This window comes from Schistocerca piceifrons, chromosome 4 (assembly GCF_021461385.2).
Source record: "Schistocerca piceifrons isolate TAMUIC-IGC-003096 chromosome 4, iqSchPice1.1, whole genome shotgun sequence".
In the NCBI taxonomy this organism is placed as follows: Eukaryota; Metazoa; Arthropoda; class Insecta; order Orthoptera; family Acrididae; genus Schistocerca; species Schistocerca piceifrons.
In genome coordinates, this window is record NC_060141.1 from 420,815,287 (window position 1) to 420,841,776 (window position 26,490).

Here is a 26,490-nt window from a genome sequence, read left to right on the forward strand (position 1 = left end):
ACTATCCTTCCGAGCAGATAATCATATCAGAATGAATAAAATATGCACAGTAAATATCAGTTTCGAAAACAGTACTTTTCATGACCTCACTCTGTTGTCACAGTTGGTGATATTGGTTGCAGAATTTTAAGATGAACTTCCAAATACAGTAATAATCTCTATAGAATTACATGGTTATCTTGTGTAAACTTGTGATTCTATTTCAGTAACAATGTTTTGCCCAAAGATGTTAATTACTTCAAAATTAAATGAGTGTAGATGTTGCTAACATATTTTTGTCATTGTTTGCTTGAATACTTTATTTCTGCAGATTTTTCTTTTGCTTTATTAGGAAGTCTATAATTGTGTATATGTTTGTGCATGAACAATGATAAAAAAACTTAAAATTACTGGTATTTGGCAATTAACATGGTCTTCAGCCAAATTTATTATACCAGTGGATTAAGAATAACCAGAAGAATGCACTGAATAATTGATATGAGTTGAATTGGGCTTAGTTACAGATATGCAGTTTTCATGTCCTTACCATGTATTATGCCCATACTTATCGGATATATAAGAAATTTGGAAAAAAATTGTTATTTTTGGGAGGAAGAAAACATAGTAGATGAGTACAGATGCCCAGCTTGCTAAGTCTCAGACTTTCTGATACCTGCAATTATCCATTTATTTTCTTTAGCTGCTACTGTATAAGTGGCTACTTTAGAAAATGTCTCCTCAAAAATTAGTTTAAGCAATGTGGAGACTCTAGAGAATTTAGCTTCTACATTGTTTTCCATATACACGTCATTCCAATGTCCTAGAAAAAGTATGTATTCTGTGTATGTTCTGAGAAAATCCTTTTGTAGGTCTGCAGTTATGTAAGCTTTACCAAGCCCATGTTAAGCATTATTATCTAACAGTATTGATCAGAAAGGCCAATGTCTCCTATAAAAAAATTTAAAATGTTCCCCCTCAGAATCTTTAAGTACATGTTCTAAGACTGATGCTGAACTTGTTGATACCCTAGTAGCAATTTTATCATTTGTGCCACGCCAAAAGTGCTTCCTTGACATCTTTGTGAATATTCGCATCTCTAAATATTATTATGATAGTTTTGGGATCTGAGACTCTTCCCAGGACTTCGTTTAATTTGTTAAAGAAAATGGCCACATAACCACAAGATGAGCAGAAAACACAAATAATAATTAACTTCTTATAGGTGTCTAGCATCATTAGTTTAACAGCTGTGATTCAAAGTGGAAATCTGCTCTAATTGCAATCAGATCCTATCTAAATTTAAAATATATGCCACCTGTGATTCAATAAGTGATCCGCCTCCTGTTAATGTAGTGCTACAGTAGCAAGTAGCACATTCATGTGATGATAACACTGTATGTTGCAATTCATTATCTCTGCATCAGTGGTCTGTAACGCATACTACCACACTGTTCAATGACTGTAATTCAATTTCAATTTGGTGTTTGTTATTTTTAATGGACTGTACATTTTGATGAAAACTAGATCATTCCAAGAAAATTTCTTTTGTGTTTGTGCACTCCAATGTGGAATGCTCTATCTTCTAGGTACATGATGAAGAAACCTCTAAACTGGTAGATACAACAGAGGTGAAAAAATGGATTGTCCTCCTACTCATGGTAGCAGGTATTTGACCATCTGTGGTCCCACACCCACCTGATATACTCTCACTAATTAACTCCACCAGCTTTCCTCTCCCAGTCTTGTTGAGATTACAGACCAAGTATGACAAAACACAAGTTGTTCGGTGCAATACCATTGCTTTTTCAGAACTGGATATTAAAGGAAAAAAAATTAACTGCGGATGGTACTGTACTTACTATATTTTGTTTTTCTTTTCTTTTCTCTGTTTCCACCGAAAATTCCAAATAGAATTGAAGAGTTTATTGTTTGAATACAACAGGAATTTTTCTTATCAATATTCTGAGACTGAAGTGATAAAACCAACAAGTTGTTTTGGTTTTGTTGAGGTATGAGACCTTAAGAGGGGTAGGACGTCAAACGGGCCGATTCGGACAGGAGAGGCACTACAGGACATTTTAATTTCCACTGTCTATACTTTCACAAATAAATTCATAAAACTTCGTCAGCATGACCAGGAAGGTTTCAGGATTCACACTAATAGCAGTGAAAGTTCAAAAACATAACAAAATAATTTTTTTTACATGTGAAATTTCATCATTTTTCACTTACTGTTGGCTGCATTTGTTGCTATAGGTATACTTTTCTTCATACGCAAGAGAGATTCTTTGATGAATTTTGCACAGCATACAAACCATACTTACAGGTGTATGCAACTCTAGAATTTTCCAAATCTTTCAAAAACTCTGATAAAACCTGAGATAAATAACTATAAAATTTTAGTTTTTTCTAAACATGAAGTTTAAGATGTGACAGGTGATTCATTTTTTCATAAATTAAATAAATTGTAGTGTGTCATACACCTGTAAGTATGGTTTGTATACTTGCAAAATTCATTGAAGAATTTCTCTTACTTATGAAGAGAGCATAAGGGATCAATTGACAGGAATGGGGGAAAGTAGTACAGTAGAAGAAGAGTGGGTAGCTCTGAGGGATGAAGTAGTGAAGGCAGCAGAGTATCAAGTAGGTATAAAGACGAGCACTAGTAGAACTCCTTGGGTAACAGAAGAAATATTGAAGTTACTTGATGAAAGGAGAAAATATAAAAATGCAGTACATGAAGCAGGCAAAAAGGAATACAGACGTCTCAAAAATGAGATCGACAGGAAGTGCAAAATGGCTAAGCAGGGATGGCTAGAGGACAAATGTAAGGATGTAGAGGCTTATCTCACTAGGGGTAAGAGAGATACTGCCTAAAGGAAAATTAAAGAGACCTTTGGAGAAAAGAGAACCACTTGTATGAATATCAAGAGCTCAGATGGAAACCCAGTTCTAAGCAAAGAAGGGAAAGCAGAAAGGTGGAAGGAGTATATAGAGGGTCTATACGAGGGCGATGTACTTGAGGACAATATTATGGAAATGGAAGAGGATGTAGATGAAGATGAAATGGGAGATACGATACTGCGTGAAAAGTTTGACAGAGCACTGAAAGACCTGAGTCGAAACAAGGCCCCGGGAGCAGATAACATTCCATTAGAACTACTGACGGCCTTGGGAGAGCCAGTCCTGACAAAACTCTACCATCTGGTGAGCAAGATGTATGAGACAGGCAAAATACCCTCAGACTTCAAGAAGAATGTAATAATTCCAATCCCAAAGAAAGCAGGTGTTGACAGATGTGAAAATTACCGAACTATCAGTTTAATAAGTCACAGCTGCAAAATACTAACGCGAATTCTTTACAGATGAATGGAAAAACTGGTAGAAGCTGACCTCGTGGAAGATCAGTTTGGATTCCATAGAAATGTTGGAACACGTGAGGCAATACTGACCCTACAACTTATCTTAGAAGCTAGATTAAGGAAAGACAAACCTACGTTTCTAGCATTTGTAGACTTAGAGAAAGCTTTTGACAATGTTGACTGGAATACTCTCTTTCAAATTCTGAAGGTGACAGGGGTAAAATACAGGTAGCGAAAGGCTCTTTACAATTTGTACAGGAACCAGATGGCAGTTATAAGAGTCGAGGGACATGAAAGGGAAGCAGTGGTTGGGAAGGGAGTGAGACAGGGTTGTAGCCTCTCCCCAATGTTATTCAATCTGTATATTGAGCAAGCAGTAAAGGAAATAAAAGAAAAATTCGGAGTAGGTATTAAAATCCATGGAGAAGAAATAAAAACTTTGAGGTTCGCCGAAGACATTGTAATTCTGTCAGAGACAGCAAAGGACTTGGAAGAGCAGTTGAACGGAATGGACAGTGTCTTGAAAGGAGGATATAAGATGAACATCAACAAAGAAAAACGAGGATAATGGAATGTGGTCGAATTAAGTCGGGTGATGCTGAGGGAATTAGATTAGGAAATGATACACTTATAGTAGTAAAGGAGTTTTGCTATTTGGTGAGCAAAATAACTGATGATGGTCGAAGTAGAGAAGATATAAAATGTAGACTGGCAATGGCAAGGAAAGCGTTTCTGAAGAAGAGAAATTTGTTAACATCGAGTATAGATTTAAGTGTCAGGAAGTCGTTTCTGAAAGTATTTGTATGGAGTGTAGCCATGTATGGATGTGAAACATGGACGATAAATAGTTTGGACAAGAAGAGAATAGAAGCTTTCGAAATGTGGTGCTACAGAAGAATGCTGAAGATTAGATGGGTAGATCACACAACTAATGATGAAGTATTGAATAGAATTGGGGAGAAGAGGAGTATGTGGCACAACTTGACAAAAAGAAGGGACCGGCTAGTAGAACATGTTCTGAGGCATCAAGGTATCACAAATTTAGCATTGGATGGCAGCGTGGAGGGTAAAAATCATAGAGGGAGACCAAGAGATGATTACACTAAGCAGATTCAGAAGGAGGTGGGTTGCAGTAAGTACTGGGAGATGAAGAAGCTTGCAGAGGATAGGGTAGCATGGAGAGCTGCATCAAACCAGTCTCAGGACTGAAGACCACAACAACAATGAAGAAAAGTGTACCTATAGCGACAAATGCAGCCAATAGTAAGTGAATAAATGATGCCATTTCACATGTAAAAAAAATTATTTTGTTATGTTTTTGAACTTCCACTGCTATGAGTGTGAATCCTGAATCCTTCCTGGTCATGCTGATAAAGTTTTACAAATTTATTTTGTGAAAGTATATAGACTGCGGAGATTAAAATGTCCAGTGGTGCTTCTCCTGCTCAGTGGGCCCATTTGATTTCTTACACTTACAGCAGTTATCAATATATCTATTTCACTGTGACTTACCTTTCACAATTGTGTGTGTGTGTGTGGGGGGGGGTTACTTGCAAATTATGTGGACAATTTGCAACTGCAAATCTAACCATAGTGGCCTCTCTTGTTACTAAAATATCTTTTAAAGCTAATATTCTAAACATTGGTACTTGTTATTGATTCCTCTTGCAAAAAGTAAAAGTAACAACACTGTTAAAAAATCCGAATGTAATTTAATATCAGATGCAACCTAAACAAAGGAAGGGACTTACTATTGCACAAGGAACTTCCTGTTGCTCAAGTAATGAATTCCCAGTAACAGTTCACTTCTTTCTGTTATTTAATTCAGCGTCTCACATGCAAAACCAGATTGGAAAATATGATATCAGAATAAGTTTTATTAACTGTCTTGAATTTAATAAACAGTAAAAAGTCAAAGGACGTATTTACAAATAACAGAAAAATGTATTAGAAAGTTTGTAACACAAATATATCCAATGGTTTTTTTTTTTAATCGCAAGCTGAATTAAATGATGGAACTAAGGATTGGAAAATACATTATAAATTGCAGACTAGTGATGTTACTAGATACAGATTTTTTTTTTCTTTTATTAAAAAAATCGCAAATGACAATGTTTCTAGTTCATATGCATTTAACATGAATTTCTGTTGTACTGACAAAAGTGCAATTCAAAAAGTAGTTTCAAAACATTTTTTATTCAAAATGAGAAAATTTAAAGCAGGGCTGAAATTACAGCCGTACCCTGTAAGTGAATATCAGTTATATACAACAAATATTTTTAACATTATATGATTTTGCACGTCCATATCCTGTGCATATAACAATTGTCTAATTTGCAGAATTAGATGAACTAGCTGCGCAGGAGAAAAAGAAAGAGCTTCAACAGCAGCAGCAACAACAGAAGAAGAAAAAGAAATCTTCTAAATCAGCTGAAAAAATACAGGCAAAAACAGAAAATGGAGTAAAACATAACTCACGTCCTAGCCAATCCATTATAGACGAAGAAATATCACAGGATCCCTCCACTGTGCCAAGGGGTAAAATACAAAGCAAACATTCCAACACAAAAAAAACTGGTAAGCTCTCTCTCTCTCTCTCTCTCTCTCTCTCTCTCTCTCTCTCTCTCTCTCTCTCTCGTGTGTGTGTGTGTGTGTGTGTGTGTGTGTGTGTGTGTGTGTGTGTGTGTGTGCTGAATCAATTAATGCATGTAACTGTTACAGCTGCATTAAAGTAGCATTGTTAACTCTCTAGCTGAAGTCTAATAATTGTGCATTTATAAAGTTACCTAATCATTTGTGAAATTTACATTAATAAGTTGTGCATAACATTGTGTTATACACAACATCTCTAGTTATTAAGTCTTTGTAATGTAGTGGACATTTTCTCAAGTTACAAAGTTCCGATCTTTGTTTGCTTGTCTTAATGTAATCGCTAAAACATGCTCTTACTAAGATTACTGCACTGGAAGTTATATCGCATTGTTAGCAGTTACTTCTTTTTGTAGTTGCCCTTTTCAATCTGAAGATTTGATGCTGTTCTTCATACTAGTCTGTCATCTGCAAGCATCTTTATTTCTGCACAGCTACTGCAGCTAGATCCATTTAAACCTGTTTACTGTTGACAAGCCTTGGTTTCACTCTGCAATGTTTACCCCACACACTTTCCTCCATTACCACATTGACTATTTTTAGATGTTTTATATCAGCCAACCTTTTCTATTAGTCAAATTGTGCCACAATTTTTTTTTTTTTTTTTTTTTCTCAATTCGATTCAGTACCTTTTCATTAGCTATTCAGTCTAGCCATCTAATCTTCAGCATTCTTCTGTAGCATTATATTTCAAAATCTTCTGAACTGTTTACTGTCCACATTTCACATCCGTACAGTACTACACTCGAGATGAGGCTGTTCCAGCACTGCTGCATGGGAGACGACATTCTTGGGTGCTTCTCTGTGTACCCTCAGAGAGATGCAGCCAGAATAGGCTAACCATCAGGCAACTCAATTGCACGCATTCTGCACATCCGAGAAGCACTTGGCCACCCCTTTCCATGTGTGCCTGGCCCATGCAGTAAGGTCACATAGACTACAAACTGGCTGCCTGATTACCCACACATCGGCTGTTCGGTCATCCTTGGCCACATTTGCCTCCAGCCACCCAGCTGCTGCTGGCTAGTACACAAGATGGAACAGCCTGATCTAGAAAAATATTTTCAGAAAAGACCACCTAACACTAAATTTATATTCAATGTCAACAAATTTCTCATTTTCACAGTTGCTTTTCTTGTTACTGTCCGTGTGTAATGTTGTCTGTATTTTACCCATCGTAAGTTGTTTTGTTGCCCAAACAGCAGAACTCATCTACTATCTTTAGTGTCTCATTTCTCTTTGTAAAAAATGAGATGTGTTCCACATCGCCTAACTTAATTTGATTACACTACATTATCTTTGTTTTGCTTTTGTTGATGTTAATCTACTCATCTCATTTTTTGACACTTATCTGTTCTGTTCAGCTGACATAAGTCCTGTGCTGTCTCCGACAGAATTAAAACATAACAAGCAATCCCAGAGTTTTAATTTTTTCAACCTTAACTTTAATTACATTTCCAGATTTCTGTTAAATTCCCTTTACTGCTTGCAGATTGTACAGATTGCCCATTGGGAATGGGCTACAGTTCTCTCTGTGCCCGTTCTCAATTCCTGCATTCTTTTCATCTCCTTTAATTTTTGGCTGCAGGCTGCTCTCTGTACAATTTGTGGATAACATTGATACTGTATTTTTCCCTCCTACCATCATCCTTTCAAAGAGTGTAATTCAGACAACATTGCCCAAAGCTTTCTCTAAATCTACAAATGCTGTACACAAAGGTTTATCTTCTGCAAGATCAGCTTCTACCAGTTCTTACATTATTCTGTAAATAATTTGTGTCACTGTTGACTCATTAAATTTATGTTCTGCTAATATTCACATGTCAGCTCATGGCTTCTTTGGAACTGGAATTATTACAGATTCCTTGAAGTCGGAGGGTATTTCACTTCTTTCAAACGTCTTGCATATCTGATGAAACAGTTTTGCCTCTGAGTTTTGCCACTGTTTTTCTTCCACTACTCTAATTCTCCATGCAATGTCATGACTCCCATCTTGTGTCTGCAGCTCGTGGTCTCGCGGTCACGTTCTCCCTTCCCAAGCACGGGGTCCCAGGTCGATTCCTGGTGGGGTCAGGGATTTTCACCTGCCTTGAGATGACTGGGTATTTGTGTTGTCCTCATCATTTCATCATCATTCATGAATGTGGCGAGATTGGGATGAGAAAATTTGGGAATTTGTATGGGCACTGATAACCACACAGTTGAGTGCCCCACAATCAATCATCATCATCATCCCATCTTGTATTCATCTGCTTCCTGTTCTCTTTCCATAATATTGTCTGAAAGTTTACTTCCTTTTTATAGCCCTTCTTTATACACTATCTGATCAAAAATATCCTGACAGCTGTTAGGGGACGTTAATATGGGATGTATCTGCACTTCGCCTTTATGACAGCTTGAACTCGGCTGGGGACACTTTGAGTGATGTTTCTGAATGTCTGTGCAGGAATAGTAGCACATTCTTTCTAAAGAGCAAACAACTCCGTTGTTGTGCTATCTAGACTGCAGGTAGCGGTTTGGGAGTCGTGACTGATTTCTTATTCTGCGATTTCATGTAATTCTTTCCCCCACCCCATCCCCTCACCCCCTCCCTCACACCACAATGCTTGACTTTCCCTGTCCTTCAATACACAATGTCTGCCTGATCTCGGTTTAGTTGTGGTTGTTCCTTCGTATTTCTACTTCACAATCCTGTCACCAACGGTTGAGACTTGGGTACCTTTAGAATGGTTGATGGCCTTGATGGATTTGTTATTCAGGTAATATCCAGTGACTAGTCCACATTCAAAGTCACTGAGCTCTCCTGACTGATGCATTCTGCTGTTGCTGCTTCTGTGCAGACAGCACAGTACTTCCCACTTCATATTATAATGGCAGATCTGACTCTTGTAACATATAGTGGTAAGGTGTTATTTTTTATTTGTTCACTTTTTTTTATACAATCATAACTGCTTTTGGCCTTCAAAAGCCATCTTCAGATGCTATGTGTGGCATTTGATGAATAAATGTTTGTACGTCGACAGTGCGTGAACACTTGTTCATCAGATGTCGCCCATAGCATCTGAAGATGGCTTTTGAAGGCTGAAACCAGTTATGATTGCATCAAAAAAAGAAAAAGAAAAGTGACCGAGTCAAAAATAAAAAAATATCATCTTAACAATAAGTCAATCACCTTCTCTGCTAGTGGAATGTCATTTTTTCTAACATCTAGTGGTCAGTTCAGCATTACATAAAATTGTCCACATACATTTGATCCGATAGTGTATTTATTCCACCTTTCATTCTGTGCAAAGCACTTGCTTGCTTTCTGAGCTCTTGTGTACATACACCTGCTTCTCTTTTCTCCTAAGATTTATTTAATTCATGTGTACATGATACCTGCCTTTCCCATACTTTTACATGCTTCAACAACTCTGCATTTCTCCTTTAGCCTGTCCTGCATTGCACTTTCTGTCACTTGCATTTTTTGGATATTTGTACTCCCATTTTCCTGCTTAGTTTCCTCAATTTTTATATTTTCTTTTTTTTGTGATTAAATTCAATTTTTATGGTGTTACCAAGGATTTCTACTAGACATTGTGTTTTTATCTGCTCGGTCCTGTACTTCCTTCAAAATTTAATCAGTCAAAGTTACTTATATGCCTTTGACGTCCACATGCACAAATGCAGACCACTGGGAAATGCATAGCACACGATGCTTAGCCGTAGTACCGTATGTTAGGCTTTCTTCCGATTCCAGTTGTTTATGGAGCATGGGAAGAAGGACTTGTTAAATGCCTCTGTGCGTGCTGTAATTAGTGTATAATCTTGTCACGGACTGTACAGGAGTGGCATGGGAGGCTGAAGAATATTTCTAGATTCATCACTTAATACTGGTTCTTGAAACTTTGTAAGTGGGATTTCACATGATAATTGATGTCTATTTTTAAGATTGGTATGTCTTTCATGTGGCACCCTGTACACACTGAAAAGCCAAAATTGCAAATTTCTTCTGAAACTCCAGAGAAAATGTGCCTGACCACTCTTAGGAGACACAATACGTGTACTTTTACTATTATGGTTGGCGTTGGCTTTGTATCTTTCTTGGTTATGATAATTGATGGTTATGATGTTCATAATAGCTTATTCTCATTCCTGTTTTCCAATTTGTTGTTAGACCTAATCCTGTGTTACTTCTGTTTGAATTTGTGCTCATAATCCTGTACCCATTTTGTCTGACTACAAGAACACACAGATAATAAGACACAACACTTTATTATGACTAAAATGCTTATACAAGAAGACACTTGCCATGAAATGGCTGCCCTTCCAGTCCCATAAACGTAGGTCGAATGTCAACATATGATTGAGAATGAGGCTGCCTGGGCGCCTCTCTATAATCTTTTGGCTGGCCAGGAGAGTGCACTGTGGAGAGGCTGCATGTGCATCCAAGTGTGGTGGTCTCTGCTGATGTTAGCGTCTTCTGGCTTCTGTGGCACACTGTACAACTGTGTGCCTGGATTGTGGCTATGCAGGTCACTCCACACCTTCCCCCCTTGGGGGCCGAGTGTTGCTGAATCCTCGGGCACGGGAATAGGGCATTAGTGGCTGGCATGTGAAGCACCCCAAAGCCCCATTGGTGGAGCAAGAGCTGATTAGATGGGCAATGGGCAATGCAAGCAGGGAGCCTTGGCAATGACCAGTGACAGTTGAAAGTGGAGGCAACTCTGCTGCAGACAGAGGCTGTGCAGGAGTCATCGAATTGGCTAGGTGCATGTCCACTGGCTGGAGGTTCACCAGAGCTGCTGCCAGAGGCTGTGTAGTTTCAAACTTATCAGACGGAGGCACTGACGCAAGCAGAAGAGGAGGCTGGAACACCAGCGGATAGGTGGCATCTAGTGATGGGGGCACCAGCAAAGACGGTGGTGTGGCTGGGATGGGGAAGTGGGTGCTCACCTGGACTTGGAGCTGATTTTGATTGTGCCAGACATACTGGTCTCCAGTCCAGAGGGTGTAGACATGGTGGCTGCTCTGGTGGGGGCACTGACCAAAACCACTTGTCCAAACTGCCATCCCTGGTGGGAAACAGTACAGCGGAACACGACAGCAGGTGGGAGTAGGTGGAGCAGCGTCCACAGCTGGCACTCATGGAGAATCTTGACAGGGCTACAGGAACCAGTATGAGTCATTCAGTAGTCTGTCAGAAAAACCTGTAACATCTCCTTGGTGGGAAAGTCCTGAAGATATTTTTTCATCTGGTTATATTAAGGGTGCAAATCATGCAGTTGGCCTCCACATCACATTGGGAGTGAAAGGAAGAGGAGCAAACATGGCGAATGCCTGACCACTTACAGAAATCATGAAATGCCTGAGGGGAACTGAGGTCCATTGTCAAACACGAGAGTAACTTGGAGACTTTCCACATAAAAAAATTCGAGTGAGCCTGCATAATGACTTTGGTAGTGGCCAAAGAGCAACAAAACATATATGGAAAAGGCAATAGTGTGTCAATGACAATCAGCCGAAACACAATCAGAAATGGACCTGCAGATTCCGCTTGGATGCGTCCCCAAAGCTGGGTTGCTGGAGGCTATGGGGAGAATGAAGTGTTGGGAGCAGCATGTTGACAAGCACATTTGGGACATGCAGCAGCTAAATGCTGCAGCTCCCAATCAATGCTGGGCCAGTACACACGTCAACAAGCCAAGAAACAGCCAGGAAACACCCCAGTAACTCTCATGTAACAGCAAACTCCCAGGAACAACCACCCTGGGAGCTGCATTGTCCATGGAGAGGAGGATGACCCCATCTAAGACTGAGAGATGATGGTACCAGACAAAGTAGTGACAAAGCAGATCGGAAGTGTGGGCCAGAGGACTAGACAACGCTGGATGAGGCAGGTGACTTGCTTGAGGACAGGGTCAGACGCTGTAGCCTTGGTGACCCAGGTACTACTGATCGGGAAACCTGTCTGCCACTTGGTGGGATATGATATCCAAATGAAAACACACAAACTCCTCTCTATCAAACTTGAGGAAAATAGCTGTCATAGTGGTATTTGAAAAGGAACTAGGCTTAGTACTGCAATCGGTTGGCCATCTTATCTGGGACCTGGGCGGACAAACTGAGTAACAAAACTATTGGCCTGTGATCCATAATGGGTTGGAATTTGCTGCCATGCAAGAAAACATGAAATTTGGTGACTGCATACACAGTGGCCAAAGCTGCCTCCTCGACCTGAGTGTTGTCGACCTGTGCTGGAGTGAGAGTTTTGGATGCAAATGTCAGTGGCTGCTCAGTCGTCTGCATTCCAAAGGGCGAGGACTGCCCCCACACTGTACTGCAAGGTGGCAATAGCCAAAACCAGTGGTTCATTGGAATCAAAAGTAGTCAGTCACTGTGTTGACCTGAGTTGGTCATTCAGCAAGGTTAATGCCTTTTCACACGCTGGAGACCAGATACAGGAAGCACCCTTGTGAAGGAGGAGGCAGAGAGGGTGTACAATGTTGGACCCCCTGGGGATGAACCAGTGGTAATAGGAAATTTTACCCAGTAAAGCCTGCAGTTCTTGCAATGATGAGAGATGCGGGCAGATCTGTAATGGCCCTGACAAGACTTGCCAGGTGTTGGATGCCCTGAAACAATATAGTGTGGCCCAGATACTCAAGAGATAGTTGGGAAAATTTGTACTTCTGTAGATTGTGACACAGACCCACAGCCCAGAGCTTTTCAAAAAGGCCCCAGAGATTGTGCAGGTGGTTGCTCGTAGCACATCCAGTAATGACGTCATCCAGGTTGTTGAAACAGAGTGAAATAGTGGACATGACCTGTTCCAGATAGCACTGAAAAATTTGTGGGGGCACTTGCCAACCCAAACATCAACATCAGCATTGATACAGGCCGAAAGGTGAATTAAGAATCATGATATGCTTGGACTCCTCACACTAGGGTAACTAGTGATATGCTTTGGAAAGATAAAATTTGGAGAAAAATTAGCCCCCTTCTAAGCACGTGAACAGCTGGTCTGGAGGTGGCACCTTGCATATTTGTTAGCCATGGACTTAAAACTGCTGCAAAATTACAATTTACCATAGGGTTTCTTCACAGTGACAAAGGGTGTGACCCATTCATTGGAGGAAATGGGAACCATAACCCCGAGAGGTGCAAGCTGGTCCAGTTCCTCCTTGAATCCTAGGGGTGTTGGAATCTGCCTAGCACGGAAAAATCTGGGTAGAGCCAACTGCTTCAAGTTTATGTGAGCTTGGAAGTCTCTGGCACACCTTAGGCCCTCTGCAAATATATCGTAAAATTCTGAGTACAGAGGTTCCAATGATTGATAGGGAACCTTGGCAGAAGGCATCAAACCCAAAGGGCTCCTGAACCAACGTTGTGGACAATGATAAAGATCATAGGCTGAATCACTGATCTATAGGTAACATCAGATTTGAATTGGCCAAACAAGGGGATTTACTGTTTACCATATCACCATATGTGTCTGTTTACCGTTGAAAGTTCTGGAGAGCTGAGCTCTGAATATGTTTGGGGATGAAGCCAGGAAACTGCCACACCAGTGCCCACCTGCAGGTGCAGCTGTTCCAAGAGAACCAAAACCTTGATTAAAAAAAATAATATGTTGGAATCCTGGTTGGCAACCAGTTCTGATGATGACACTTCCTGGACATCCGTATCCATGTTCTCTGATGTTGCATTCTGGGCTGTTAAGTGACAGACTACCTCAATGTGCTTTTCTTTTTTCCCCCCTCAACACTTACAACAACAGATAGCGAACGCTGGGGACACACTGATCTGTCTAGTTGGGAGTAGCAAGCTGCACTTGATGGCAACAGGGAGCGGCAGCTGGTATGCTCTTTAAGTTCTGTGCGGAAGCAGCCACATCAACCGGTTTAAACCGCCGCGATTTCATCCTACTCACATGCAGTGGAAGCAGCTGGACAATGCTGCGACATTACACCACGCTTCCAGTTGCTGGCCAGCAGCATGAGACACCTCATACAACAGGTCAATGGACAAAACACCTGTGAGGGAGGGTGTTATAATTGCAGGGCCCATTGCCGGACTTCCTTATCCGGGGCAGAGCGGATTATAACGTCGCGAACCATGATGTCCACATACAATTCTTTTGACCTGGCAGTGACAAAATGGTGCTTGCAACTAAGGCTGTGGAGGGTTGCAGTCCACGCACGATAAGACTGATGGGGCTGCTTGTTACATTAGTAGAATTCAACCAAGCGGCCATGATGTGCATGTGGCAGTGATAATAGGAAGACAACAACAAGCATAAATTGTCAGATGACAGTGAGGAGGGTTCCTGCAACACCGTCAACTGTTGCAATGCCTGATAACAAGGTGGGAGAAATCCACAACAAAAACGGTGCACAACATACTTCTGCATCCGTAACATGGAATGCGTGGAAATGTTGCCGTCGGTGGTGTTCTTATGTTTTCCAATCTTCTGCCGTCTCATCGAACGGTGGGAATGGAGGAGGAATCTTTGCCAGAGACAAATTTTTGAGAGAGCAATATTGACACAGCCTGTTGCATGACCATAAGAAGTTCTGTCTGTTGTTGCGCCAACATTTGAAACAGATACTCCATGTCACAACAAAGTGCAAAAAGCAGCTGCACAACAAAACACATGAAAAGCTTACCCTACTTGTTGCCAATGTATTCTGATCACAAGAACACACAAATAAAAACAGACACAATGCTTTATTACATCTAGAATGCTTGTACAAGAAGACAGAAGACACTTGTCATGGAGTGCCTGCACTACTAGTCCAGTAAACAGATCTGAATATCAACATGTGAGTGAGAGCGAGGCTGGCCAGGACCAACTCTGTAAGCCATCGGCCAGTGAGTGGAGTGCACTGCAAAGAGGCTGTGTGCACATCCAAGTGTGGTGGCTTCTGCCAATGCTAGAGTGTTTTCCAACTTCTGTGGCACGCCATAGAAATGCGCACCTGGATCGCGGGCATGGAATCTACATGGGTCTCTACACACTTGGTCAGAAATCCAGTTCTTCTTGCCACCTCAGTTCTCTAACCCCCATGAAACAGTCGGCAATGTAGCTATTGAAAAGGTTGCTGCCCCTCAACAGAAACAATATGTTAGTGTGGCCCCTCCATAGATACTTCTCTGAAGTGTTATGACCATCTGCGCAGGAAATGGCTGGTTAATTGGCATGGGGTGGATCCTCATTCGTAGCAGACACAATTTTGTCTGTTGTGAGTGGAAAATCTTCCAAGCAATTTTGCAAGAAATTGACATTGTTGAAGCACACTGTTTCGTGAAAGAGAAATATTGAGTCCGAACCCATAAGAAGTAGGGTAAGGCATAGACATTCTCAAGTTAATTGCCATGAATTGACATGGCTGTTCATCTAGTGAGAAGTGCAGATATGTTCTGACTATGTCCGTCTTGGCCACCAGATAGTTTTTATGTTATTTCTTGTGACCATTGATGAACAGACATCAATTTCCAATTGTACATTTATGATTGCTTTGAAATTACCACAAGGTATCTTTTTTCACTAAGCAGTTTAACACACTGTTGACATCCTCTCTAATTGCAGTTAGGATGAGTCAGGCTCAGAAGTAAGAAGGTGTAGCTGAAGATCTTAATCAAATATGAGCTACACAATTGTTGGCACACAGTAATCCCAGAGAAAGGCAGTTAGAAGTCTTTTATTTTAAATCCAAAACCTGTGGAAATGTCCACCCCAGAAATGTTTTGTGCATTTCGTAAGGATACAGCAAAAAATGTAAGTGAATGTCTGCCTTTTTTGTACGATGCTGTTACACTTACTGCACAATGAGATGGAGGTGTTTGCTACAGAATTTTAATCTTTCATGTGCGAGTTGAAACTGCTGTGAACCAATCTGGTCATAGGTCACCTCATTTGTAGTAGAGGTTGGTGCTTCGGTATTAACAAGAAAATTAATGGAAGATAAAGCTGTTGCGGTCATACCATTAAAGGATTCAGCTGTCTTTGAAGTGCATTCATGCTGCTTTGGTGTTGTCATGACTTAGCTTGCAGGGCTGACTCAGTGCAGCTGCAGGAGACTACTGCTAGATGTCCCAGTATATAACACCATGGACAGAGTGTTTCCTAAGATGGATACTCAGCATGAGGGTCCTTTTAAAAGTAGTCTGGACAACCAAGATACTGATCCTTTCTGTTATAGTGAGGATGACCAGGAGAGGGTTTCATGAAGGCTTCGATGCTTGGCACAATGTACGGGTGCTGCGGATTTTTAAAATTATTTTGACAGCAGAGTTTGAACCTCAAATCCAGTGCTGATGATGTACTTGACATGTTCCAATCATGCTTAGTGTTGCTTGAATGGGAAGGCTGTTTTATAGTCAGGTTCGTCAAAATATTTCTGTAGTGCAGCTGACATTTTGAAAGTTTTTGCAATTTGTAACTCTTCCTCAATAGTAGGATTTGCTAGATTCTCTGCACAAACTTTTTTGTGTGCATTTCTAATTATCATGTTTCATACTAACAGTTTACCATATGATTGTGTACAAGTTCCATTTTTACATGTGAATTGATATGTGTGAATGAAACCTTGAGCTCAGCTGCCTATGATTTAATTTCTTACAACAATGAAGGAATGTGAATCTGGATGCTAAAACATAAGTTTACAACTTATAATGCTAAGAGAGCATTTTACGGATTTCCGATAATTCTATATACTCACAGCTACTGAAAGAGCACAATCCCGTTGGAAGTCACATTAACAGTGGGTTATTAGATAACAAAAATTTATGACACAGAAACATGTGTGTCACTACTAGACTGGAAGTGAATCTTGGACATTTGTAGTCATAGTTGCAGTCTTCATGTTCTGGATAAAGTGATGTTAACTGTGGTGGCATGTACTGTACTGGCATTTTCAGTAACTGCAACATTAGCTGCTGTTGTGCAGCTTGGTTGCCTTGTTGTCCAAGGATGGCCTCTTGAGCTTATTGTGAAGTGTACTGCTCAGCCTGCTGTTGCACTTCTTTTGCTTCCTTTTGTGCTTACTGTCACAGCTAATGTGCTTGTTGTGCCTGTTGTTGTGTTTGAAGATGCAGCTGTTGGAGTGACATTTTTATGAATTTCGGATCCTTATCAAATGAAACATCCTCTGCTGTGCTAACACATGCACTAAACTCAAGACCTCATCACCAGTGTGACATCTGATATTGGTGTAATCTATACGTGCATTGACATTGTAAACGTGATTGATAGCCAGCCTAAGGTGTGGCCGAGCGCTTCTAGGTGCTTCAGTCTGGAACCGTGCGATTGCTACGGTCGCAAGTTCGAGTCCTGCCTCAGGCATGGATGTGTGTGATGTCCTTAGGTTTGTTAGGTTTAAGTAGTTCTAAGTTCTGGGGGACTGATCACCTCAGATGTCAAGTCCCATAGTGCTCAGAGCCATTTGAACCATTTTGATAGCCAGGCTCAAAGTTTACCAGCAATCCCCGTAGTTATGCCAGTCCAAAGAGTTGCCAACTGGAACAGTACAGAATAATAACACAGAGTCATGGCCCAGTAGAATGGACTATAATGTTAATGATAGTCGTCAGCATAGCATAGCATTATTCAAAGTGCATGTTTTCTGTTGGGATGGTGAGTTAAATTAGCTGTGTAACGTCAGTGGTTCCATCCATGCGATAGTCTTCTTTCACCATCTTGCAGTGCTTGGTGCAGCCTGCGGCAGTGATAATCTTAAGTTGTCAACCCAAGTGTCCTAAAAATAGGAGTTAGTGGACACTACTTGAAACTTCTTTGAACATAGTTGTATTTTCCCCTTTGTCCTATGGTACTGTTTTGTGCGATTTAGGTGAAGCTACATTCTTGATATTTCTGTGCCAAGAGTATTGTGCTTAAAGTTGTGGCCAATAGTAGATTTGACAATTTTCTGATCACATTTCCTGAATGACAATGCTGCCATTGATGTGTTTAAAAAGCTTTCTGGCTGATACTCATTGATACTTTTACAACAGTGTGTTTATTTGCCCCAGCCTGGAGTTGAGATTAGCAGTTGCTACCTGTTTATGGTTTGCTAGTTGTTGCTGGTATGCTTTGAGGAACTATCACAAAGTGCCAGTCTGATGCGAGCAAAATTTTCTGTTTTATCTTTTCCCAAATTTCGCTTTGCATCCATTAAACATTAATATACCAAAAGATCTGTTCTTACCAGCATAATATCTGATAAGTCTTGCGACACATATTGTTTAGGAAATCACCGTTAGCTCATGCTGGCCTCCTGACAATAATACCTCTCATACCGGCCTGGTGCCACATCTATCTCCTGTCATCACAAATATATTAATGGAAACCATATCAAAATCCATATAGTAGTTCTCCTAAGATTAGTTCAAATACATAGGCAGAAGCTGCAGTGGGGGACTTCAAATTAGCTTAGTGGATATAGGGGAAGTATTAAATGTGAATGCTACAAAAAAGGCCTTATAATAGGTGTATAACATGAATTTTTGACATCACATAGCATTGTGTTTAGCAGACTGATGTGGGGCCATACACACACATAATAGAAGACTGTATTAATTAGCATTTGAACCCTCACTCTTCTTCTGGTACAGATTTCACATCTTCATGCACACTATTGTGTCTGTGATGACACTGAATATTAGAGAGCTGTTGCTTGGGATGATGGCTGCAGGGGGAGGGGGGGGGGGGGAGGAAAAGATGTGCAAGGGAAGGAGAGGATAGGGGGATAGGGTGAGGTAAGACAGGTGGACTCAGTAGCTGCATGACAAGACGAAAGGAGTTCTCTGAGGGGACAGTGTGTTTGGATGTAGAAAGAGGGAGAGGAGAAAGAGAGGAAGGTGGACAGAGACGGGGGAGAGAAGGGGGAAGGGGAGAGGGATGGAAAATGGTTGAGGGGGGGGGGGAGAGAGAGAGAGAGAGAGAGAGAGAGAGAGAGAGAGAGAGAGAGAGAGAGAGAGAGAGACCACATGGGGTGGGGGAGTGGTGGGAAAAGGCATTAAACATCCAAATGGGAAGAAGCAGTGTGTACAGTGATAGAAGAGGAAACAGAAATGGTAAGGTGAGGCAGTGGGAAACAGGATTTAGTAGCAGAGGCTTAGGCCAGGGGGATTGCAAGAATGCAAGATATGCTGGAAAGGCAATTCCCACCTTTGTAGTTCAGGTAGACTTGTGACGGAAGGGAGTATCGAAATGGCTTGCATAGTGAAGCAGCTGTTGGTCATTTGTGTTGTGGTGCACAGCATGTTGAGCATTTGGATGGTGAAGTTTGTGGTTTGCCATAGTGTGGTGATGACCATTCATTCAAGTAGGTAGTTGTTTACTTATCATGCCCACCTAGAATGCTTTCACACATAGCTCTGCCTTTCAGTGGGTAGAAAATGCCTGTGACTCGACTGTGGTAGGAGACAGAGGGTGGATGTAGGTCTTGCTTCTGGGTTGTCCACAAGGGGATGATCCATGGATTGCAGGATTGAAATACGGATGGACAGGTGTACTGTGTAGGTTAGGTCGGTGCCAGAATACAACTTTGGGTGATTTGGGTAGTATTTTGGGTAGGATATCCCTCATTCAAGATGTGAAGAGAGGTAGTCAAAGCCCTGGTGAAGGATGTGGTTGAGCTTTTCGAAGGCTATTGGTGGGTGGCTGGTTAACTTATTTACTGGTGTCAGAGGATGGATGAGTTGGATATTGTCTGTCAGTAAATGCTCTGGTAAGGTTACTTGCATATTTCGCCAACTTCTTTTCACTGCCTGTGTGGCATCCACAGGTGGCAAGGCTGTAAGGAAGAGTTCTTGACACAGAATAGGTTTGACACATAATAGGTGACAGTTGTGAAAGTAGAGGTACAATGGAGCCATCTGAGAGGTGGATGTCGAATCCTTTGAAGGTGGCTCAGTGAGTTGAGGAAAGACCAGGTGAAGTGGATTTAGGAGGAAAGATCAAAAGTTATACTTGCCAAGTGTTCTGACCATGAAATGTTATCAGTGACTCTGAATCAGGCAAGGGGTTTTAAATGCTGACCAGATAAAAAAGATTTCTTCAGATGGCCCATAAATAAGTTACCGTGTGATGGTGTCATATGCCATTGATTTGTTTATAGATTTGGCTTTCAAAAGTGGAATAATTGTGGGTCAAGATATAGTTGGCCAGGGGAACTGGGAAAGAAGTGGTGGGTTTGGTATCAGGACAACGCTGGCATGTTGGTGTATGAGAATGTTGCATACACAGTGATTGACAAGAAGTCTGTTGCTAACAGGACAGGAACTTTGGAAAGGAAGTGAGCTGTACCTTGGGTGTAGGATGGGAAGCTGCAGACAGTAGTTTGGAGGTGGTGTTCAAAAGGGGCAGTTGTTCTGTAGAAGCATTGTAATCAGTCACAACAGGACAACCAGTAGGGAGACCTGTGGAGGAGGGGGGTTGTAGAGCTTGGGGAATATATACAAGGTAGGAGGGTGGGGGATCGTCAGCTTGGAGGAGGGACACAGGTTTAAGTTTCAGGTTTTGGGTTGGACCTAAGGCCTTAAGGAGCTGCTGGAGATCTTATTGGACTTATTCTATTATTGTTATACAAAGCATTGTTTGCAATTTGATTACTTTTGTACACTTATTCCACATATTGGCGTGTAATCATACATCGCTTGATGATGTTTCTTTTGCAGTGTTTTGATTCAAATGTTGGTCTGTCATGGAAACATGATTCTGCATAAAGTCACTAGCATTCAATTTCAGAAAGTACACTTGTTCAAATGTGCAGTGTTTCTTATTAAATTTTTCACAGCTTTTATTATTGTACCCAGCATAGAAACTACCCCTGCTTCAGCTGTAATGTACTAATGTGTATTCTACTGAGACTGGATCTTCAGATAACAGGAAGCTAAAATATTGTATTTATTTCTTGTGTGTTTTTAAACTGTTTCAGGTAATGGGTATGTTCGTCTCATTTGGACCCCTATCCTGTTGGTTGTGAGCTGCTTGTTAGGTCTCAGTCTGGTTTCTCTGCTGAGCCCTGAACGATATTTGTTGTTTCAACAGTCTGTAAAGAACATCTTACATCCACCAGCAGCAGAGTTGCTTTGGCAGTTAACTGACTACATCAGTCATGGAATTTTGCAGTGCAGTACTTATGTCATGGAATTTTGGGTATGGCTGAAGGAGGAAGAAAAGATCCAGGAGGCGGCTGCATACTTAATCAGTGTCTGGCGTTTGTTGTGTCTTAAGGTGGAAGTAGTATACAGGACGCTCAGTGATCAGTTGCCTTTATACATAGATATGGTCAAGAAAAAAATATCATAGTTTTCCTCTGAAAAATTGTATATCAAAATTTTTTGATACCTTTATTCATTGTGAGAATACAGTGTGAATCTATTTCCTTTAATTTTTATTGTGTTCACTCATTTGTAATTTATAGAACACAACACACATCTCAAGTACATTTTCTCTTTGGTAACTGTGCAATGCATTTACATAGTTCATACATATTCTAGTTCATCTATTCAAACAAAATACTGATATTAGAACTTTGTAAAAAGAACACTGTATAGCAGAAATTTTGATACATTCCATTCTACCTGTATGTTACAACATATTTGAGTTAAATGGGGTTTTGAGTAACTTTGACACACGTTTTGCACAACCTCTCTCCTATTCTGCACTGTTATGGATACATATAAGCATAAACACAGGCATGCATGTGTGTTTTGCATACATTCATATGAAATGATGGGTAAAGTTTAAAACATTTTTTGTGCTGTTTGTCCCCAGGGCAGCAACATTGAGATTTTCATGTAGACCCATTTCGTAATGTTTTTACGAAGAGAAACTGCATATTACTTCACTGTCCTGTGCATTGAATTTCTGTGACTTGGCCTGTGGGAATTATAGCTGCAAAATAAAGTGTGATATTTGCAAGAAATATTTTAGGAGACACTTTAATTACAGTTCAGAAATTGGCTTCCATGCACAAAGTGAGTGGACAGTGCACATACTGCAATTTGATAATCTGTAATGAATTTATAGATGTTTTGAGGAATAACACTGTTCTTCGTACCAAAGAATAAATGCACTGATTTTTACTAAGACGTTTTTCATGTTTTTAATGCCAGCTATTACCTTCATAATAATAATAATAATAATAATAATAATAATAATAATAATATATTTTAGGATTTAATACATAATTCAGGACTTCAGAATAAACATTAAATCGTGCTTCAAGAGTTTCCGCATAAATTGTAGAGCCACTCATCCTTCTACCATCTCGAACACACAATATTTTAAAAATAAGTGTGAGAGAATGTACATACTGCGCGACACAGGTTTGTGTGTGCAGGCGGGAAAGGAGTCACAAGCACAAGGCAGATGTGATGGTCAAACTGCATCGACTAGTATTTGCCGCTCGCACCACAGAAGTTGTATTGGAAGAACAAGGAGTGTTCATGTATCTTATGGTGTTTTATGTCATTGATTATTGTAACGAGAAAAAAGAACAGCAGTTGAAAAATTATTAATGATACTTTATGCGTTGGACTTGCTAGAAGCAAGACATGTTCATAAATTATGTGGCTGTAAAAACTACACTATTGCAAATGTACTTAATTGGGTCTGACGTGAGACAAGTCAGTTGACTTGTATGAGTTTGAATATTTATATGTGGGAAATATTGAATTTGTTCTCTGTGAAAGCTGAAATTTACTATGACTGAGTTAAAAGTATTCTTAAAGTACTAAATTATTTCAAAACTAGAGAGAGAGTCTTACAAATTCCCATAACCAGCATTATTCTTCAGAGAAGGAGGTTTTGGAGATCGACAGAGCTGGCAATCCAGAGAAGAAGATCGGCTGTGCTTACCATGTGGTCAACTGATTGGAGAGAGGTGTGAATTTTGCAATCCAACTTCACATCGCTTCAGGTCATCTAAAGTGTTTGATGGTTAAGACTTGAAAGTAGCAGAGCTCAAATCCATGACACTTATTAAAAGTAGTAGTTGTAAATCCTGAAGATCTTCAACTTCACCAGGGTATGACATTGTTGGGGCACAAATTTGCACTTTTTTGTCTGAGCATATTGTATTTATTATAAATATTATTATAGTTCTGTTTGAAATTTCTTCAACATCATCAGTTTAGTTTGGAATTTTTTTATTTATTTTATTAAACTTATTTCCAAATACGAGCCTAGGTCTCTACATCAGTAGTAAAAGACATTCCTTGACTGCAGCTCTATCTGACAACCGTCCTTTCTTCACATCTCTGACACCCCAGTGCTGTCCCATTTAATATTATTTAGTTCCACATTATTTCATTAGCCTGTCTTATAAGTTATGTGCAGTTTTGGTCCCTACATGTAAAGTAATAGAAGCAGCCAAGTCTTTAAATCAGTATATTTTGTTTTAACTAAACTATGAGGTTATATGAATAGTGCAAAGGTTACAAGTAATGCCTTGTGTTATGAAATCACTGTCCAAGTTAACTGAATTCTCTACTTCCAATACACTTTAAGCTGAACTGAGAGACTGACATACCAGGAACTCCACTTAGCAATAAGGCCACCAACAATCCTGTCTGTGGGGTACAAGCCTGCCAGCCCCGAAAAGAGACAAGCCAGTGGTGAACTGTCATCAGAGCAGGGCTCACAGAAGTATCAGCTCATCTCGAATTGCTTATATGTATGCTGAGGATGGAGAAATACATACCTTGAGATCATACGTTGAAAATATGCTACCAAAGCACCATCTTGCTTTGGTTGGTCAGTGGCAATCAGTAGTTTTCTACTGCAGAAAATAATGTGCTTTATCTGGAAGATTGTATCATATATTGGCAGATATGCACACTGATCCCAACAAAGAGAATTCTTGTAGTTGGCAGATAGATAATGTCAGTTTCCATGTCTTTGTTCCTTGTAAACCTTTCCAACAGTTTTCACCTCTTCTGTCACCTGGAAGATAGTCAACAACCTTTACTTTTTTCTACAAATGTTACGTCCAGCACATTGAGTTCATGCATAAAGTCAGAATGAAGTTTGAAATTCCAACGGTAGTTTGGCCAGTTCATTGTTTACCAATTTTTCTGCCTTATAAATCCGCCAGTTCTTTGTCACTGGCTGATGATATTTCTGCCACAAGTTCCAGTGTATCATTTGCACCATCACATTGTGTCTCTGATTATAATTTGTCCCTGTGATCTTTTTACAACAGCACAGCATGTTGTTGGCTGTCTTATCATATTGTATGCAAAGTCAGGTCTTCTGATGATTTATCAATCCTGGCTTAGACAGTATCTGTTTGATGCCTGTCCCCTTTGCTGCCAAAATCAGTTCTTCTGTTTCCTGGTTCAGTGTTCCATTGGTCAGCCGTAACTATTTCTGCTACCAACAAAGTTTTCAGTTTTGTTCTCAGCTGGTAAGTCTTACTTCTTCTACAACTCACTTTTTATTTATTTATTTATTTTAGAATTATGAATGGTTCTAGGAATTATTATTGGATGTAGAAGAAGGCAGAAATTGCTGTAGGTACAAAAGCAAAATTACCCTGTGACAAGGAACATAGATGTTTCCTGACAAATAAAGGAGAAAGCAATGTGTTAACAGGAAAGTAACATCTACAGTGAGGTTGGGACAACTTCTGCGTGTGCATTAAAATATTGCTTGCACATACAGATGTAGGGATCATTCCATGCAGGCATTATTCCTTCACAGAACCTCTAAATCTACCCATTGTGCTGTCCCACATGCAAGGTTATGTTGTAGTCTTCAGTCCAGAGACTGGTTTGATGCAGCTCTCCATGCTACTCTATCCTGTGCAAGCTTCATCATCTCCCAGTACCTACTGCAACCTACATCCTTCTGAATCTGTTTAGTGTATTCATCTCTTCGCCTCCCTCTATGATGTTTACCCTCCACACTGCCCTCCAATAATAAATTGGCGATCCCTTCATGCCTCAGAACATGCCCTACCAACCGATCCCTTATTCTAGTCAAGTTGTGCCACAAATTTCTCTTCTCCCCAATTCTATTCATTTCCTCCTCATTAGTTATGTGATCTACCCATCTAATCTTCAGCATTTTTCTGCGGTACCACATTTCAAAAGCTTCTATTCTCTTCTTGTCTAAACTATTTATCGTCCATGTTTCACTTCCATACATGGCTACACTCCATACGAATACTTTCAGAAATGACTTCCTGACACTTAAATCTATACTTGATGTTAACAAATTTCTCTTCTTCAGAAACGCTTTCCTTGCCATTGCCAGTCTACATTTTATATCCTCTCTGCTTCGACCATCATCAGTTGTTTTGCTCCCCTAATAGAAAAACTCCTTTGCTACTTTAAGCATCTCATTTCCCAATCTAATTCCCGCAGCATCACCCGATTTAATTAGACTACATTCCATTATCCTTGTTTTGCTTTTGTTGATGTTCATCTTACATCCCCCTTTCAAGACACTGTCCATTCCGTTTAACTGCTCTTCCAAGTCCTTTGCCGTCTCTGACAGAATTACAATGTCATCGGCGAGCCTCAAAGTTTTTATTTCTTCTCCATGTATTTTAATTCCTACACTGAATTTTTCATTTGTTTCCTTTACTGCTTGCTCAATATACAGATTGAATAACATCGGGGAGAGGCTACAACCCTGTCTCACTCCTTTCCCAACCACTGCTTCCCTTTCATGCCCCTCGACTCTTGTAACTGACATCTACATTCTGTACAAATTCTAAATAGCCATTCGCTCCCTGTATTTTACCCCTGCCACCTTCAGAATTTGAAAGAGAGTGTTCCAATCAACATTGTCAAAAGCTCTAAGTCTACAAATGCTAGAAATGTAGGTTTGCCTTTCCTTACTCTATTCTCTAAGATAAGTCGTAGGGTCAGTATTGCCTCACATCTTCCAACATTTCTACAGAATCCAAACTGATCTTCCCTGAGGTCGGTTTCTACAAATTTTTCCATTTGTCTGTAAAGAATTTGTATTAGTATTTTGCAGCCGTGGCTTATTAAACTGATAGTTTGGTAATTTTCAAGTCTGTCAACACCTGCTTTATAGGTATTGGAATTATTATATTCTTCTTGAAGTCTGAGGGTATTTCGCCCGTCTCATACATCTTGCTCACCAGATGGTAGAGTTTTGTTAGGCCTGGCTCTCTCAAGGCTGTCAGTAGTTCTAATGGAATGTTGTCTACTCCTGGGGCCTTGTTTCGACTTAGGTCTTCCAGTGCTCTGTCAAACCCTTCACGCAGTATCGTATCTCCCATTTCATCCTCTTCTACCTCTTCCATTTCCATAATATTGTTCTTAAGAACATCGCCCTTGTATAGACCCTCTATATACTCCTTCCACCTTTCTGCTTTCCCTTCTTTGCTTAGAACTGGGTTTCCATCTGAGCTCTTGATATTCATACAAGTGGTTCTCTTTTCTCACAAGGTCTCTTTAATTTTCCTGTAGGCAGTATCTATCTTACCCCTAGTGATACATGCTTCTACATCCTTACATTTGTCGTCTATCC

At 40.2% G+C, this 26,490-nt stretch overlaps 1 protein-coding gene across 1 annotated transcript in view; it reads left to right on the forward strand.

Moving 5' to 3' along the window:
• The window catches only part of LOC124794895 (leucine-rich repeat-containing protein 59), an 87,975-nt gene extending 65,907 nt beyond the window's left edge, over positions 1–22,068 (forward strand). Inside the window, exons 6-7 of the mRNA XM_047258594.1 lie at positions 5,682–5,918; positions 20,912–22,068. Coding sequence (XP_047114550.1) covers positions 5,682–5,918; positions 20,912–21,285 — 611 coding nt within the window. The 3' untranslated portion in view covers positions 21,286–22,068. The remainder of the gene's footprint in view (positions 1–5,681; positions 5,919–20,911) is intronic.
• The last annotated feature ends 4,422 nt before the right edge of the window (positions 22,069–26,490 follow it).